We start from the raw sequence: 18,122 nt of genomic DNA, 5'->3' as shown, positions 1-18,122 counted from the left end.
TTTCCTTGCTGCCAATGCCAAAGAACCCAGCATGAAAATGCGAGACAAAGCTCCATCAGTTTCAGATGTTTTTTATGGAGAATAGCATAAAAATATTGTAGATGCTAGCCTAGCCATGCTAACAAAACCTTTTCCACTTAACTGGAATTGCTACTATTATTAACAATTATTATTTTTTCTAAGAATATGAAATTCTAGTTTGGAAGCAAATTTACTTACTCTATTTGCCCTGTAGTGATGCTCTCTTACCAAAGGGTCATTGGCAATTCCAGATGTAAAGCCGCAGCAACTACCATGATGCCTTAAGGTCCGACCCCGATGAGAAGAAAGATCTTTCCTCTCAAGAAGGTTATGGAACTGTTTACTGTTTGTACTTTCTTCACCACAGCACCAGCTAAAAGAATTTCAGTTCACATTTTTCAGAAAGTCTGACACCCTCTCATATTATTTTTTTTGGTAATTGAGGGCATTACTGGACTTCTTCAACTTCAGAGTGTACTGCTGAGAAGAACAAGATAGCAGCCCCTGCTTTTTGTTCAGATAACTTAGTTCCACAGACAAAGCCTTTTTTTCCTTGTTTCTTTTCCATAACCCTCAGGCTCTTTTTTTTTTTTGCCTTCAGCAAATGAAGTATTTAAGTTAGTTTAATAGTTCTCATACCCATCTCACTTTTGTGGTCCTGCCTTACTCCTGTGTTTGTGCCAAAACAGAAGTGTGTGTGTGGCCACAGAATGAACTAGATCAAGGAAAAATCAGGTTAATAGAGAATTTTTGCAGTTTTTTTCCCCCCCTCAAGCAGATCAAATTCCTAACTTAGTACATGACCCAGCTGCACACACAGCAATCACAGCCAGAGCATGAAGAGGAAGCTGCTTAATATTAGCACTGCAAATGCAATGCAGTAAAGAGAAGGGATGTTTATAGTTATTTTCCTAGCAACGTTCTGCTGCCCAAGCCAGTATTATTTCAAAGGCAAGCACCAGAAGAATCTATTATAAAACTTGTCCCTATAGATCCTTTTTAAAGCTGAGAAATTCTCTAACAATTATGTGAATACCATTACTCCCTTAAGACCATTCTCCAGTTCACCGAAGCCAGCAAGCAAAAAGGTTAAGAAAAAGCAGGCTGTGTACTGTGTCAAAAACACAAGCCATTGCAATACAGAAACGTGTTTAAGAGTAGACTGGAAAGCCCGTTTTGGTAAAGCAACTGGACAAGTGGTGATGGAAGGCAGCTAAATCAAGATGTGTTCTTGCAGATGATGGCTTGTCATTTAATTCTATGCAATATAGAGTAAGCATGCTTGATAGTGCTGTACAGATGCCACGCTGCCCCAGCTCACAACAATTTTAGGTGTCACAGGAGTAGCATTTATTGACTCTGCATCTGGGCAGAGAAGAATCAAAGTAACACAGCAAAGGGGTATCAAAGTTAAGGCAGTAGTTGTGAACGATACTGCAAGTTAAGACAGTGTTGTTCTTCACAGAAGAACACCAGGCTCATGTGACAAGGGATACATTTTTTTTTCTGAAACTATATAAAATAAAAGCAAAACGACAGCCAGAACTGTTTGGTAGGGAAGGGCACACAGAAAAAAACAGAAATCAGGAAAAGTTCTGAAGATACTGGAAAGAAGCATCATTTTCTTTTAATTGAGGATATTTGCTAAATGGATACTTGCTAAGAAACATCATTTAGAAAATATTTGCCTTTTACAAGGGGAACATTACTTTTGTTATACCAAAACCAAAGCCAAAGACAACTTCAGTACTCAGGAACAGTCAACTACCACAATCCTGCTAAGCAGTAAGTTCCAAGATTCTCCAAAGGGTGGCATACCTACTTCTGTAGAAGTCCCATCTGGCTTCAGCAGGTAAGAAAAATCACACAGAATGAAAGTGTACCACCTCAGAGGCACTCCCAAAGAAATAATAGAAATGTCTTTAAATTATGAGAGTAACTGGCACTCCAAATCTTAAAAGAAAGAATTAAAGACTGTAAAAAAACAACAGCCGTAATATACCCAATGTAAATAACACAAACACCTCAGATTAACAGATGGAAAAGATGCTGGACACAATCCACAGGATGTAGGTAATACGCTTTCCATCTATACTTACCTCATTTCCAAAGCCTACCAATTATGATTTAAATCACTGAACATATTTCTTGAAAAAAAAAGAAAAAAAAAAGCTGTATTTGTAAAAATTCCATTCTAAATGATAATTCTCATGCTTTAGCTGCAGAGTTCAAGGCTGACAGAAACCATGCCTCATCTGTACAGCCATCCGTGTTCATAGGAGATGTTAGGATGCGTAAGGGGTGCCTTTTCAGCAACTGGGAGGCGAGGGGAAGGCTGTAGGTGGAAATAACTTTCCCATGCCAGTGGAAAAAAGATTTTTACAAAAAGAATTACTGAACTAAAAGTATCCAAGATGCAGTAACCAAAGGCAGTGGTGAACACACACATTCTTCTTCCATATAAAATTTCTTTTCTATGTCTGACAACAACATCCAAATTGATTTTGATTTTTAAGCAGCTTCCTTTCGAATTCTTTTTCTCAATTGTTTTTAAAGATGGACTTGTTACACTCAGTACGTACCACAGTCCGAACAACTGGACGGACACACCCTTTATGTAAACATACCTTTAACAGTTTTGACAAAAACTTGTTTCTCTTTACTAGGGTCCTTCTCCTCTATTAGAATTCCATGGAAAATGCGCCCAAATGTACCTATGAAGAAAAAAAAAAAAGCAGTAAGTACTATGCAGTTAAAACACTTTGATAACATTGACATAATTTAATACTTATTCAGAAAACACTGCCTTAAAACATATCAGCCATAGCAGATACTTTTGAATAATGGAAGGCAAAGTACAATACTTGAATGCCCTATTAAATCAATAGAACTACTGACAATAAATAACCCAACCACAGCTACACCAGCAGGAGTTGGATCCAGAACCATATGTAGTAGATGCTAAAAGTTTTAGATAATTTGAGTGGAAAATATAAAAAGAAAAGCCAGGAGTGAACCAATGACAGCAACAGAACCCATTTAATTTAAGCATCAGTATTGATGATGGGTCTGTTTGTTGCAATTCACAGTCCCCACCAACTGCCTGCACTAAAACTTCCAGCTCCATCCTTTTCTCCCAAAACTAGGTAGGAATTCTCTGGTCAAAACATTCCTCAGAGACACCATTTTTTTTTGAAACGTTCACAGAAAAGTACTGGATTCAAACAAACCAGTACACATGGAACAGATTGAAAAAACAGTATCACATTATTCAAATGTTTCACCTCCGCTGGAAGGTTTTTTTGTTTTATTTTGGTTTTTCCAGTCTCCAACATTTTTCCATTCACATATTTTAACAAAGATATTGCAGGAAGAAAAGCTACGTTAAACAGCCGGAGTAAGAACAATCTCAGTGTGGTAACACACAGAATTAATGCTTTATACAGACCAAGTTAGTGACTCTTTCTGAATATGCTATTACGATGGCACCAATGTGTGCATCAACTTCAGGCCTCCCTAACATCCCTTTCCCATTGATTTGCCCTGTTTGATTAGGCTGAAAGATCTTCTGTAGGGATTGCCTTAGCCTGGCTGTACATCTCCTAGAATGAATTATGGCTATCTTCTGGTTTCTAAATACTTTACAGGGACAGTGCAGTAATTTCTATCATCTACCATGTGACTGCAAAACAGCTCTGTGAGACAGCTGTGACACCAACTCAGCTTGTGATCACACCTCCAGTCATCAGATAGCTCTGAACATTACAGCTACAGACAAGAAACAATATACAGGAGCACAAGACACATCCTTCACCTGCACAGAGCTTACTGCAGAACCATTGGATTGAGAACAATGCTACTTCCTAAAAATGGAAAAGCATTCTCCCGTTGTATTTCAGAGGGGGGTGCAAAGCACTTAGCAGTTCTGCCTATAAGGGATTAGTATCTCACAACTCTAGCTTTGGAAAATTTGGTTTCTCCTCAGGTGACAGGGACACAGACTTGGAAGTTGCAGTGGCAACAACTAGAGGCAAAACCCCTAAATATTTAAGTCTATTTCCTAAATGCAACATCAACAAGAACCCATTGTTACTGCATATGCACACTTCTGATATGAACATTAAACAAGATCAAAAAGGGGTCATCACCAAGTTTTTCATAATAGAGCTGTTAATTTTGCATCTGTGGATTAGATGTCCATAGTAGAAGCTAAAAGTGGAGACTGACTGAATTTAGATGACAGTGGCATTTTTTTTCCCCTTAAATGAAGTTATCTGTCAATTTACAGAAATGAGTTTTTGCCACCTACAGCCTCAGCTGATTACCTCACTCCTTAGCCATCTCAACCTTTCATTTATTTTTCTTTCTTAAAGAACCAGGTTATTAAACACAGACAACCTGAATTATTTACTTTACACAATTAGTCGCTCCCCTGTTCTAACAAATTCTGGAGCTGCTTCCCCACACCCCACACACCCCAAATACAAACATCATCCATCATTCTTTACCTCCACCAAAGTCATAAAGACCTGAGACATCACCCATGATTAATTTCAGAAAAATCTAGCTATAAAAAATACATACATATACCCCTTGTTGTAACCAACAAGTGTCCCGAGTCCTTTAAATACCTTCTTGGAGCACATCCTTTAGAGTTATCCTCTCCCTGGAGATGGCTATGTCCTTCACTTTAGCTTTTGCTTCCATGAGAGTGACACTTTTAAGATCATTCTTCTCTATCCGTAATGTAGGATAACCTGAGGAGCCAGCAGAGCCAAACAAACCAATATAAATACCCTTATTATAAGAACACAAGCACATTGCTTCACCTCAGCACCACCTACAGGTACAAAGACATGCAAGCAGTGTGTACTTAAGGTTACGTAGAGCATTAAACGATAACAAAAAAAAAAAAAAAAAGAAAACAAGAGAAGCCACATGAACTTAATCTCTGAAGAAAAAAAATCACACAAATTCTATACAGTGCCATGCAACCAAGTCTCTTTATTTATTAACACCAGGTAAATAAAGCTCCTTCTTGCATACTGAAGCTGATTAACACAACGCTGCACTTCCCTGCCAGTAGGGAAGTAAAGACTGAGGTTGGAGACTGCCGGAGGACTTAGTGGCATCAGGAAAACACCTTACCCCAACACTGGAGCAGGAATACAACCAGAAATATCAGTGCCCTCTTCTGGGCATAAGAGGCCTGACTTTTTTCATGATCAAGACCATGAATTATTAGAGAAAAAGCCTGAGAGTCACTGACAATAAATTTTAAAATTTAAATGTCATTGAATGCAAGGTTAAAACGACTGTGGAAGGTCTAACAGTGATCCTCCTGTTCATTTTCTGCATCCAACCTTTTTTCTTATATTCATTTTCACCATTTCCTTTGTTTCTGGGGGCGTTCCCCTGCCCCTAAAAGACAAGGCATTCTGAAGCAGCGTGGTCTGAACACACTATACAAACAGGTGCCATTACAGCTGTTTCCACATGTATCTGGGTGAGGAGAGTTTAATCATCAATAAGGACCTGGTTTGTAGGCTACCTTGCTTTCTAGTCTTCTTCCGTTTTGCATGAGGCTCACCGATGAGTTTCCAAGAATCGTTTTAACTAAACAGTGCCACTTAGAGGGCCAACCTGAAAACCTGAGGTTGATAACACGTCAACAGCATGGTTTCTTCCAAACTATGTGGAAAGGAAATTTTTAATAGATGCATTTCTCTTAATGCTTCTACCATATAAAGTTTCCAGGCAGCTTTCTACAAATAGAAGATGAACTCAGATTACAAAAATCTCTTTTGTTTCAGGAGGTAATTCATTCAATTTAGAAGAAAGCCAAGACTTTCCCAAAGCTGCAGGAGTTCAGTCCTAGGTAAACACCTGCTTCCACACCTGGGCAGGAAACAGGAAGACACTAGGGCTGAACAGTAATTGTGATACTCATGCACTGCTCCCCTGTGATTTCAGATGGTTAGTATCACTACTAAGTGCAGTCAGAAGAAAAATGGGAGAGATTTTGGGGTCTTTTAGTTGCTTTAAATAAAAAAAAAATTAAAAACCAAGCCATTAATCATTGTTTTTAACCTAGCTCCAAAGGATAAACATTAGAATGTATAAAGGATAGACATTGACATTTCTACTTATCAGATTGCTGAAAAAAAGACTCTTTGGGTTATTAATACAAAACTCTTAAGCATTACAGGATAGAGAATCATTGGTGGCAGCAGATGACAACAGAAGCCACTTCCTGAAAAGATCTCAAGGACCACAGTACCATTTCAGCTTGGCAATTTCTACTCTACTGAAAGAAACAGCCAACTGAGATTAACAGAGACTGTTCACTCCTCCTGCTGGGCCCCCAATTTTTCCCCTCACTTTTTACCATAAACCCTTACCTCACTTCAGATCTTTTAAAGTAGGCTCTAGAAGAAATTTGAGCCAATTTAGCCTGGGCTACTTTCAGATTTTTTAAAGCAGACCCTCCAGCAGTGCTTTGAGCCAGCCAATTTAGTCTGGACTAAGTCCTGCTCTCTTTCAGCGTTCAGTCCTGCAGACCCACACCCCTCCAAGCACCAACACCAGCGCTCATACAGCTAGGCTACGTGCCAGCTCAAAGACCCAAGTCAACAAAAAGCCAGTCGCTCTGCAGAAGCGGTCAGAAGAGATCAGTGTGTATGCACAAGGGCCAAGGCAAATGTTCATGGTCAGTCCAGCCTTAGATGAGACTGACCTGCACACCCAGCGCTGCATCAATCCCTCCTTACTTATCTCAGGAAGATCCCTTCACTAGAACTATGCTATACGAGGTACCTCTCCCCTAGAGATGACAGACAATAACTGCAGAAGTAAAGACTCGACAAATAACAAATATTGTTAGGAATTTGAGTTAGCTCAGAACACAGCTAATATCAGTTCATCACAGAGCATATAAATCACTGCTGCTTCACCCTTCTTTTTTAATTCACTGCTCGCCCTCTATTTCTCTATGGAAATATTTTTTCCCCCCTGTATTCTTTCAAGCAAAGCTGTTAAAAAGGAGGCATAAATATATAACCCTTGTCAAGTTTTTCTGCCCCATTCTGTTTCTTTGCATGTTGCAGCAACAGGGCAAAAATAATAAAATAACCATCAGGAGTCAATGACGTCACTTGCTTTGGTCTCCAGTCAGTAACAAATGGTCAGGCTAAGGCTATTCGGATCCTTCCTTACTGTTATCTCTGCCAGATCTATCCCACCTTCTGCTTGATGCTGCAGAAGTCAGCTTCTTTCCAGCACTAAGAAAGCAGATGCTTCAGACACTGGGGCAGCCTTTCTCGCTGACAGATCTACGTGCAGGGAGAATATCCCGTTGACCCAAAGGCAGGATTCATCACATGAGTATGATACTATGTCCCAGATCTTATGGAGTCCTCAATCTTGACTATGACATGGCTAAATAAAACCACATGAACCACACACCATGAACTCAAAAGAGACAAACTAATAGAGACAGGAGTTTTTCCTGCTCTTCTGTTTCTGTATTTCTGAATACAGACTCAGTGTGACCCTACCACTAATACTCCAGCTGGGTCCAAGACAGTCTGTCACAAGGCTCTGTAATTAGATTAACACTTACTGGTTACTGGCGTTGCATTGTTTGGTGTATCGGCTCTCAAGTACTGCGTTGTCTGCGTGGAAGGTTGGGATAAACCTTGGGAGCTACTGCTGTCACTAATGCTGTTTTAAAAACAAAAATAGACATGAACACAACTGCTCGATACTGTAATAAATACAAAATTATCAGATTAAGCACAAAATTTTTCAGACTGGACTTTGGACAAATGGCCTTTTTAAAGTTTCTCACTAGCCTACTTTGTCAATCCACACTCATCACCCTTCTTTTCTCTTCCTACAAGTCCTACAATGAGATTTTTGGAGGATAGGACCACAGCTGAACACAGTACTCAATAAAAACACAAACTTCACAAAGATGTAGTGAAATGTTTCTTGCCTTATCCACAAGATAAAATACTACCAAAAAAGAGCTATTTAAAAAGTTATTGTAGCTGCAATGGACTAAGAACAGGTGAGAAACCCTGCAGGCAAAGACAGTACCCATTATTAGCTCAGTTGATAAGGCTGGAACAAGCTTCTTGATCTCCCTCCCAAGCACACACAAACATGTCCCCACACACACTCCTTTCGGAGACTACGGAGTAGTCTCCACTACTGCCGACACAGTTAGCAGAACAAAGAACACGATTGCTTTTGGGTATAACTCTCTACGGCCACACAGTTAACATTTATTTGCTTTTGGGGCTGCTCTTGAGCACTGAGCTAGCAGTGCTAGCTGTCCCTGCAAGATTTTTTGGGTGTATTTGCTGATGCCCTCAAGTCCCACTGTTAAGTTTTTGAAGCAGGACTTCCTTTAAAGAAGCCAATTTCTCCCCACTGTACCATAATCACTAATTTTTGTTGTTGTTCGAAAAGAAACTAATTCTCACACTACAAAATACCAGGCTTACTGAGATCCAGACCAGCCATAAAACTCTCAAGATTTTTTCTAAGTTATTGCCACACTCATTGCCTTCCCGGTATATGGTTCCAGCATATTTTTTAGGACAAGGTTAAAAGGCACAGCTGATGGTCTAGCTATTCCAGCTTAACTTCCTTTAGTTTCTGAAAGAATATTCTCTGGTGCTGGCAACTTATTACCACTCATTTTAACTTTTTGTGCTATCTTCAAAGCTCCCCGTTGTGATTCATGCTCCAGCAAGTCCCCCAGAAGGAAGCATTCTGCCATGGTCACCACATTAAACACCAACACAGAACTTGAGCTTTGTTTTCCTGCTATGGCTTTATCTTCCCTAAAAACTCCTTTTGTAACTTGATCACCTAATAGCTGTACCGATTTCTCTGGCTGGCTTCCTGCTGGAGGCAAGTCTGAAAAAAGAATCATTTGTTTTATGCCTGTTGCAAGTTTGAGAAACAACTTTTTTGGTTGGCTTTACTCTGGTTTTAGGTTTAAGAAAGATCATAAAGACAAACAAGTTAAATCTTCTCACTTGGACAAAATTTCAGCTTTTTGAAAGATGCCTTCTTGCTTTTAGTAACGCCCATTATCCTGCTGTTAAGCCATGCCAACTTTCCTTGGAACTTTTTCAAGCGCCTTTGATAGGAGATATGGAAGCATTTGCACTGAACTTTCAATACAATGTTCTCAAATAGTCCATATGCAGCCCATAAACTCAGCTGCCTGTTTGTAGCTTTTATTTAACAATCGTTCTCATTTTTATTTAGTTCTGCCTTTTGAAATTAAGAGCAATAGCAGTGGGGTTTTCATCCTCTTTTGCTCCTGGGACATTGTGAACCCTAATGACATTATCATCGTTGATTCAGAACCTCTTTACAGAGCCATTTTGAGCTTATTTAAAAACAAATCAAAAGTTGTTTATTCTCTCACACATTCCTTGGCTAGCCTTTCCATCAAGCAGCCATTGATCACATCTATTACTAATGCGAGACAGTTTAAATTAAAACACTAAAGCAGTTTCTCAGCCAAGCACCGAAAGATCATTTTGCAGGGTCTTTGTTGGCTCTTGTGCATGCTGCAAAAATCAAGTATGACGGAGTGGAGAATAATGCTGCTAGACTGAGACTCTCAGAAACTCTTAGATGCGTATATTCACACGCTAAATTTAATGCTTTTCCTTTATGGAACAAAGAAAGCTGCGCATCCTTTAACTACTACTGATTAAAAATTTTAGACAATTTAGGAACAAATGAATTGAGGAAAGCTGACACTGAGAAATAGCCTTCAGGTACTGTTAACACTTGGCACACTGAATCCCCCCAAAACCAAGTGGTCTGGGAACACAGAAGGAGTAAAGACTGAAAGAAAAACAGGTCGGCATCTGTCTGAGCTGCAGGACAAGCTAGCCTGAGAGACCGTAGGCAGGAACAAAAACCATTCAAGGTTATTTTTTCAACAGTGCTGACCACCTACATTCCCAACTGCATTTCTGAAGTGTTCGGTTTCAAAATCCTTGGATCCTTAACAGTTGCATCTAATGCAGATTGTTCACGTAGCCTCCAAGAGAGCTTCAGTCTACCTGCTTTCCTCTTCAGTGTTTAAACCCACCCAGCAAAACTCCGCTCAATACATGAAAAAGGTAAAGGACATGCCAACTGTATTGCCCTTGGGGCTGACATTGCAAGTCCTCCTCTCGTGCACGTGCCATTTTGGTTTAATGGGATTGATAACCCATTTGAAGAGAGACACATTTTCAGTTTTGTAACCAACCACTTGTGCACATCATCCACGCAATTCTTCTGGCAAAAACCTGAGGGCCACAAGTCTCCAGACCATAACCAGCAGAGCATCTGCAACTGCTGCCTTTCTGGAGTACAGCACGCAGCACAACTCTGCAGAGGTAGTCACTGCTGCAGGCTGACATTGAGAACAGAAATTGCAAGCCACTACAGAAGACTAATTTGGAGGCCAGAATTCCCACAAGCCTGGGAGTTCTGTCACAAAAAATGGCCTGGAAAACCTTGAATACGTACCTGTCATCCAACTCTATCCTCTTCATACTGTGGAGATGCAAGACAGCTAGTATTATTGCCACCAGGAATATAACGGCGCAGCACACGCCTACGCTGATGTAGAACACGCGGGTAGAAGTGGTGGGAGCTGCATTTACAGGATCAACTGAAACACAAAGGTGAAACGTTACTGAACCTTTCTCAGAAAAATCAACTAGCGTGCTGACATGGCAGGATGGCAGCACTGCTCCCAGACTCGCCCGAAGTGTCCCCACCACCCAGGTCCAGCAGGAGTTGGGAGATGACGCCAGCACAGAGGCAGACTGCAGTACCCCTCAAAGTGGTGGTTCCTGCTGCTGCAAGGCAGGGCACAGGCCAGCAGTCACTCAATGCCTCCATTTATTTGCTGGGACAAAAGGCAGGTTCCTACAGAATGATAAGCCTCCTTCTCAAAAGGCTCTCAGCTACACAAAGCTTTAGGGCAAAATTCTGCAACTGCACCATGGGTGCAACACAGTGCAAAGGGACTGGAAGCAGGAGGTGGCAGGTCTTGCCTTAGCTGCTTTATCATCAGGGGGCCCTGAGCAACCCCAGCCACCTGTAGATTACAACAAGGTGTTGTGGAGAACAACTGCCCTGCAAGAGGGCAGTTGAGGTGGTGAAGGGGAAACTAAGCAACTCTCCGCTGCTTTCAAAAAGCATTTTGGGAAAATTGGGAAAAGCATTTACATTTTGGGTTCCACAAAGGCTGAGCACAGCCCGTCAATGGCACTGACAGATAGAAGTGGAGTGAGAGTAAAGGAAACCACCTAATTCTATTAATTTGATTCTGACAAGTCAAAACAGCAAACCAGACAAGTCCTGAAGTCAAGAAGATAGAACAGAGTCATGTATGGGAAAACAGAGCCCCCAAGACACAATTTTAAAAAAAGTTGTTACAACAGTAGGAACAGTAGTTCTTCACTAGGATATACTCCCAGCTAAAGTTACCAAATAAACCCCACTAAAATACCGGGTTTAGCAGAAACACCTGGGGAGTATGTTCATAGGGAAGGCTGTAGAAACAAAAACCATCAAGTTTTTCATTTCTTTACACTTGGAGTACCTGGTACACTCAGAGTTACTTACAGATAGCCTTGCTGCTATTTTTGTCAGATGTTGGAGATTTTACTTCTGGTTCAAGCTCTAAACAGATGAGAAAAAAACTGTTAAGTTCGGCACGTATTTATTACTAAAGTCCTTCAGAGAAAGTCAATTGCCTATTTCTTGAAAAACAAACCTGTTTGTCCAAACAGGCAAGTTGACTTAAGGGCTATGGTTATTTTTAGATTTCCATTTCCTAACCACTGTATAAATAAATTAAAAAAAAAAAAAAATCACCAGGCTTCAAGACACATAGGTCAGATGTGTGATCACTAACATGCATGTCCACTGAGGCCATGCCCGAACCCACTGGATCTACTTAGTTAAAAACCCTTTGACTTGTCTGCAAAGTCCAAAGCAGCAGATAGTAGAAAAAGCAGGTGGAGAGTAAGTGTGCATACATACAGTCACAAAACAAAAACCTCACATAATTGGTTACTGTATGATAAGAAATCATTTATTAATTGAATGTTCAATGAATACTACTCAGACTAATGCAACTCATCCAGGAAGAAGTTAAGAAATGCAGCCCTGATCACCTTGCCTTCTCATCTGATGCTGGAACCATGAGTGTTTTAAAACCAAAGGATGAAATTTAAATATTCAAAAAAAAAAAAAAAATAAAAGTAAAAAAAATAAAAGCCAAACAGACAATGCTTGGATTCTGGGGTGAAAACGGTCCTTTAGGAAAGGGATATGTCTTCATTACGCTTACTACTGGTCTCTCTAACATAGAAGGGACAAACCAAGGGAAAACAGGCTGTGGAGACTACTTCAGATAAACCTCACTGAGGTTTCACATGCGTCTGAGGCAGTATCATGGATTTCCATGACTGCAAAAGCCCAGATGCACTTGCACATCCCCCTTCCTGCTCCTAGCTGCAAAGAGCTGCCTCCTCCCCAGTACAGTTCCCTTCCGACTCCTTGGCAAGCTAGTTCAGCCTGATAAACTTGTCAAAAAGTACATCAAGCAAAAGGAAAAAAGATCTGAGAGTTTTGCTTTTTTTTTTTTTAAGCCTTAGGAGGAAGTATTAGGAATGCCTCGAGCAAAACCACTCACAAGTTCCTGCATATTGTTAACTTAAGCACTAAATTAAATTAGAAATCCCCCGATGCTGTATACCATTCCACATACAACTTTCAAAAAAGCCATTGACATGATTATGAACCCACAGAAACGTGATCTTTGTAATTATTTCTGCATAATTTAAGAAGCGGCTCCACTTCCCACACCCTGATGCTGGTGCAGTACCTATGGAAACCCCCTCAGCTCACTTAGCAGCTCAATAATGTATGAAGGCACACACAGTCCACATTTCCCCCACTTAGAACATTTGAAAAAGTACCCAAGAAAATATGAACGAAAGGTAAGTTTCCTGTCTTAAACAGTATCAGAAAGATCTCTGTTTCTACTAGAAAGAGAGACATTTTGAATTAAGAATGATTTTGTCATAACGTCAATACAAGGAGCATGGGTATTGGTGTTACGTGGTAAAAAGCCACACATGCATTCTCATACACATTTTGCAAAAGTGCATCCGTGGACATTCAGACTCCAGGGAAGTGGCAGGCTCCCCTCTGAAACCTATCTACTGTCCTCAAAGGCTCTATGTAAACTGAGCAGTGCTGAGAGGAATGTGTAGAGGTGGCCATGCTCAAACACTGCCTGAGGACAGGAAACAGAAGCCATTTTTAAGGAGATTACAGCTCTCAGGATTCTCAAAAATAATCTTCTTCTGATGCCTATGAAAATACTTCCAGGAAACAGCAACAGGAGATAGCAACAATTCAAGAATAAATTGTGCTTGCAGATTCTTAAGTCAAAACCCAGGAAAGTCAATCTGGGATTCCTGAAGCCTGCATTATCAATCTACTAAGATCATTTTGTACTCAAAGTCTGAAAGAGTAACATCTGGTCACATTTATTAAGTAGCTAGTTTTAAGTTTATCTCAGTTTATAAAGTAGATTTGGCTGTTAATTTTTAGAAGAAACTTTGAATATTCACAGTGCTGCAGGTTTGAAGAATCTGATTTTGTCCTTGCAAGTACAACAGAGAAAATATACATATATATTTTTTGCTATATGTGTGAGAAGGTCACACTGCAGCACAACACTTAGGGAATTTGTTCATTCATCAGCTTCTGCTTCTACCAACTGCACACATTTTTCTCTGGAAATCAAAACGTTACTTGGTTACTTCTTGTCCTCTCCATAATTCACTCTCGTGGATTGTTACATGACCAAGGACAAGTGTATCTTCCCACATCTTTTTCCTATACTGCTTTAACACTAAAAACCACTGAATATTTGAAACAGCATCTTACTTTTGTAGCACATTTTCCTCCGTTTGAAATTTAAAACTGTGATGTTTTTGGATGAATTTATTGTCAAGTTGAGCTGCATCAGTATTGTGACCTCAGAGTCAAGTCTGCCAGTGCAGGAGAGTTCGACACGAAACACTGCAAGGATACAACAAACAGGCATTACAATTAAGTTTGAGCATATTTCAGACATCATGGTGAAAGAATATTAAATAGATAAGGGCCTTTATAAACAATGTTTAATGTACATTTTGTAAAAAAAAATCTATTAATAAACAAATGCTATTTTAGTGTCTATGTGTCCTGGTTTCAGTTAGCACAGAATTAATTTTCTTCCTAGTAGCTGGTGGAATGCTGTGTTTTGGCTTAGAATGAGAAGAGTGCTGATAACACCCCGATGCTTTAATTGTTGCAGAGCAGTGCTTATACTAAGCCAAGGACATCTCAGCCTTTGCTCTGTCCTGCCAACGGGCAGGCTGGGGGGTGCAGTAAGAGCTGGGAGGGGACAGACCCAGGACAGGTGACCCAAACTAGCCAAAGGGGTATTCCATACCATCTGACGTCATGCTAAACAATATATAGGGGTGGCTAGCCGGGGGGAGGGGGCCAGACTGCTCGGGGTTAGGCTGGGCATCGGTCAGCGGGTGGTGAGCAATTGCATTGTGCATCACTTGTTTGTACATACTATTATTACTTTCGTATTATCCCCATTGTATCATCATTATTATTATTGTTATTATTATTTTTGTTATTTTTTTTTTTCCTGTCTTATTAAACTGTCTTTATCTCAACTCACGGGCTTCACTTTCCATTTCTCTCCCCCGTCCCAGAGAGGGAGGGGGGAGGGTGAGCGAACGGCTGCGTGGTGTTTAGCTGCCGGTCGGGTTAAACCACGACAGTCTTTTTGGCGCCCAACGTGGGGCACGAACCCACGACCCTGAGATTAAGAGTCTCATGCTCTACCGACTGAGCTAGCTAGTCTTGTAATTTCTGACAGCTATGAAAGCATTAAGTAGTTTAATTTGAAATAAATTTACTTACGTGAGCCACATTAAAAGTTTACCTCCAGATATAATTTTAGTAACGTGCAAATGGAGGTAAATCACTAGCCTTCCACTAGCGTTGGAGCTCTCACAATATAAAACTGCATTAGAGCAGAAATGCAAAAATTTCCATTTCCCTCACTGCTTTCTCAAACACCATGAAGGTCAGCTTTTTCTACAACAGTTAAGTTTAAATATTTTGGTCTCTGCAAATCTGACTGGAATCAAAGCTTAAACTAATCGTACAGTATTTACTTTCTAGCTTACACAGCAGCATTATTGATGCCAGCAGAGCAGACACAACAAGCCTAATTCCCTAGTCTCTGCCTTCACAAAGAAGTGGTACAAAGCCAAAACATCAAAACATGCATTTTGTTCCCACTTGTGTATCTAACAGAGCACAAGGCAGTGAGGAACCATAACTGAATGATCACGGAACAACGATCATTTGTGCACTTTCTGAAACAAACACGTTTGTTTTTAGTACAAATTCTATAGAGCAGCTAATACATATTCAGAATAGTTTTCTTGACTTCAAACTTACCATAAACTCTTAACATGTTATCAACTTCCACACATCTTGAAATGATGTCTCTGTAGGCTAGCAAAGTTAAAAGCTGTGTGTTTTGTTTTGTTTTTTTTTTTTTTTTTTAAGTCCATGCAATTGCTAATTATTATTGTTGAAAGGAAATTTGTGTGTGCACATGGATGCATATAAATATATATATATATATATATATACACACGTGCATGTGTCTATAACAACACAAAAAACATTGTTTCATTTCAATGAAACGTCCTCCACTACACAAGGGGAAAAACGTTACTCTTACACTAGCAGTCACAATGTATAATACCCTTTCAGCAATGTCATAACTGTTGCAGAAGACCTGTAAGTTTATAACATTTAATAGAGAAAGGTTATGGTTTTATGCAACACTACACACACTTTGGAAAGAGACAAGTACCATCAGAAAGCTCTAGCAGTACTAGCTGTATGTGTCCGGGGGCGTGGGGTGATCTGTTTACCTGAGAGGGTGCGAGGAACTTCTCCTTGTAAAGAAATGTTGGCCTGGGGCATAGCCATAGCCATGGGATTATCTACCTGAAATCCCAGTTTATACTCAACCTGTAACAAAAGTTGGGAGATTGAAAACATGTAAGAAATCTCTACAGTAGTAAAAAGAAATGCTGCGGACCTTTTGAGTAGTTTTCTTAACATTAAGAAGCCTGTTTCTTATTTTTAGAGAATATTGGTGATTTTAAGTGCCCAAATTCAAGGTTTCTTATATGAAGTCTAAATATCAGACTCTTGATGGTTCAAATTAAGAAAGCCAAAAGAAAAGCCATTCTTGAAATAATTTCAAAAATTTGGGTCAGAAATTAAATCACAGTATGAAAAAATAAATAAATAAAACCACTAACCTCGCTCAGTGATATTTTTACACTTGCTTGTTCAAAAGGCAATTTGTTAACACCACAGGAATTCAAAAAAAAATCCCACTCCTTTAGTCAGTTTTATAAACTACACAGCTGAAATTGCTTAAAAATCATCTTCACCTGAAGTCGAAATTCTGTTTTCACTTGAAGAAGTTGATTCCACAAATGGTCATTCATTACGCACAGGACCTACTGTAGCTGAGTTACACGTTCCTGTTGGAAACTCACCCTAACCCTCCAGACTCAGCTGAAATAATTCCATTTGACTCTGCATGTTAGCTTCCTTTTTCCCCTTTCTCAAGAGGTCATAGAATACATTTATATTAGCAAGCTACAGGAAACTGAATTTTCAATCAAGATGCCAACAGTAGAAACGTAACCCAGTTCCCATACTCCTAGAAATGGCAATATGCCAATCCTACAAAATTTAGCACTGAAGATGTCAAGTGATGCAATCACAGTAATTGAAGCAGGGCTACCTACACATGTGCAAAAGACAAAAGCAAGGACATCATCAGGAGGAGTCACAAAGATTCACCAAGGGGAACTTAGCTTCTGTAATGAAACTAACAGCCAGATGGATGAGGGGGGAGAAGTGGATGTTGTCTTCCTGGAGTTCAGCAAGGTCTTGGACAGTGTTCCCCATAAGATTTTTGTAGAGAAGCTGTTGAAGTATGGCTGTTGAGCAGACAGTGAGGTGCATGGAAAAGTAGCTAAAGGGCCAGATCCAAAGGGTAATGGTGCAAAATCAAGCTGGAGGCCAGTACTGAGCAGAGTACCCCCAGGGGTTGATACTGGGGGACTGACCTGGATGATGGGGTAGAGTGCACCCTCTGGTAATTCAGAGGGCACAAAACTACCTCACCAGCAGGCCATGCAGCCATTTGTCCTTGACAGGCTGGAGAGGTGGGCTGACAAAAACCTCGGGGAGTTCAACAAGGAGAAATGCAGAGTGCTGCCCCTGGGCAGGAACAATTCCAGAGCTGCTTTCCGTCTGGGTGGCCTGCAGAAAAGGACCTGGGGGTCCTGGTGGAGACCAAGTTGAATGTAAGTCAGCAACATGCCCTTGCCACCAAGAAGACTAATGGTATTCTTGGCTATATATTAGGCAAAGTATCACCAGCAGTGGTCCTTCTGCTCTACTCAGCATTGGTAAGGCCACACCTCGGGTACCGTGTCCAGTTCTGCCCCCCCAGGACAAGAAAGACCTGGACGCACTGGAGAAAGTCCAAGAAAGGGCCACCAAGATGCTGGAGGGACTGGAGCACCTTTCCTATGAGAAGAGGCTGAGAGTGCTGGGACTTCAGCCTAAAGAAAAGGATGTTCGGGAAAATCTCACCAACGTACATAAATACCTGAAGAGAGGGTGCAATGAGGACAGAGCCAGGCTCTGTTCAGTGGTGCCCAGTGCCAGGACAAGGGGCAAACTGGAACACGAGAGGTTCTCTGTGAACATCGGAAAGAACTTTTGGACTGTGCAGGGGGAACAGATTGCCCAAAGAGATTGTGAAGTCTTCTCCTTCGAGGTCTTCAGAAGGCTTCTGGACATGGCCATGGGCAACAACTTGCTTTGGCTGGCCCTTCTTAATCAGGGGTTGGACCAGATGGACCCCAGGAGTCCCT

The 18,122-nt window shown here is 40.6% G+C and overlaps 1 protein-coding gene across 1 annotated transcript in view; it reads right to left on the bottom strand.

Annotated features, from left to right (window-relative positions):
- The window catches only part of RYK (receptor like tyrosine kinase), a gene marked incomplete at its 5' end in the record, with an annotated part of 66,203 nt that overhangs the window by 21,064 nt on the left and 27,017 nt on the right, over window positions 1-18,122 (bottom strand). The window contains 7 exons of the mRNA XM_084292123.1: window positions 2,649-2,735; window positions 4,653-4,778; window positions 7,643-7,743; window positions 10,573-10,717; window positions 11,680-11,736; window positions 14,020-14,154; window positions 16,089-16,188. Coding sequence (XP_084148249.1) covers window positions 2,649-2,735; window positions 4,653-4,778; window positions 7,643-7,743; window positions 10,573-10,717; window positions 11,680-11,736; window positions 14,020-14,154; window positions 16,089-16,188 — 751 coding nt within the window. The remainder of the gene's footprint in view (window positions 1-2,648; window positions 2,736-4,652; window positions 4,779-7,642; window positions 7,744-10,572; window positions 10,718-11,679; window positions 11,737-14,019; window positions 14,155-16,088; window positions 16,189-18,122) is intronic.

This window comes from Netta rufina (assembly GCF_964035555.1).
Source record: "Netta rufina genome assembly, chromosome: 9".
In the NCBI taxonomy this organism is placed as follows: Eukaryota; Metazoa; Chordata; class Aves; order Anseriformes; family Anatidae; genus Netta; species Netta rufina.
Note: the sequence above shows the minus strand (reverse complement) of the source record. Positions and strands in the feature narration are given on the sequence as shown.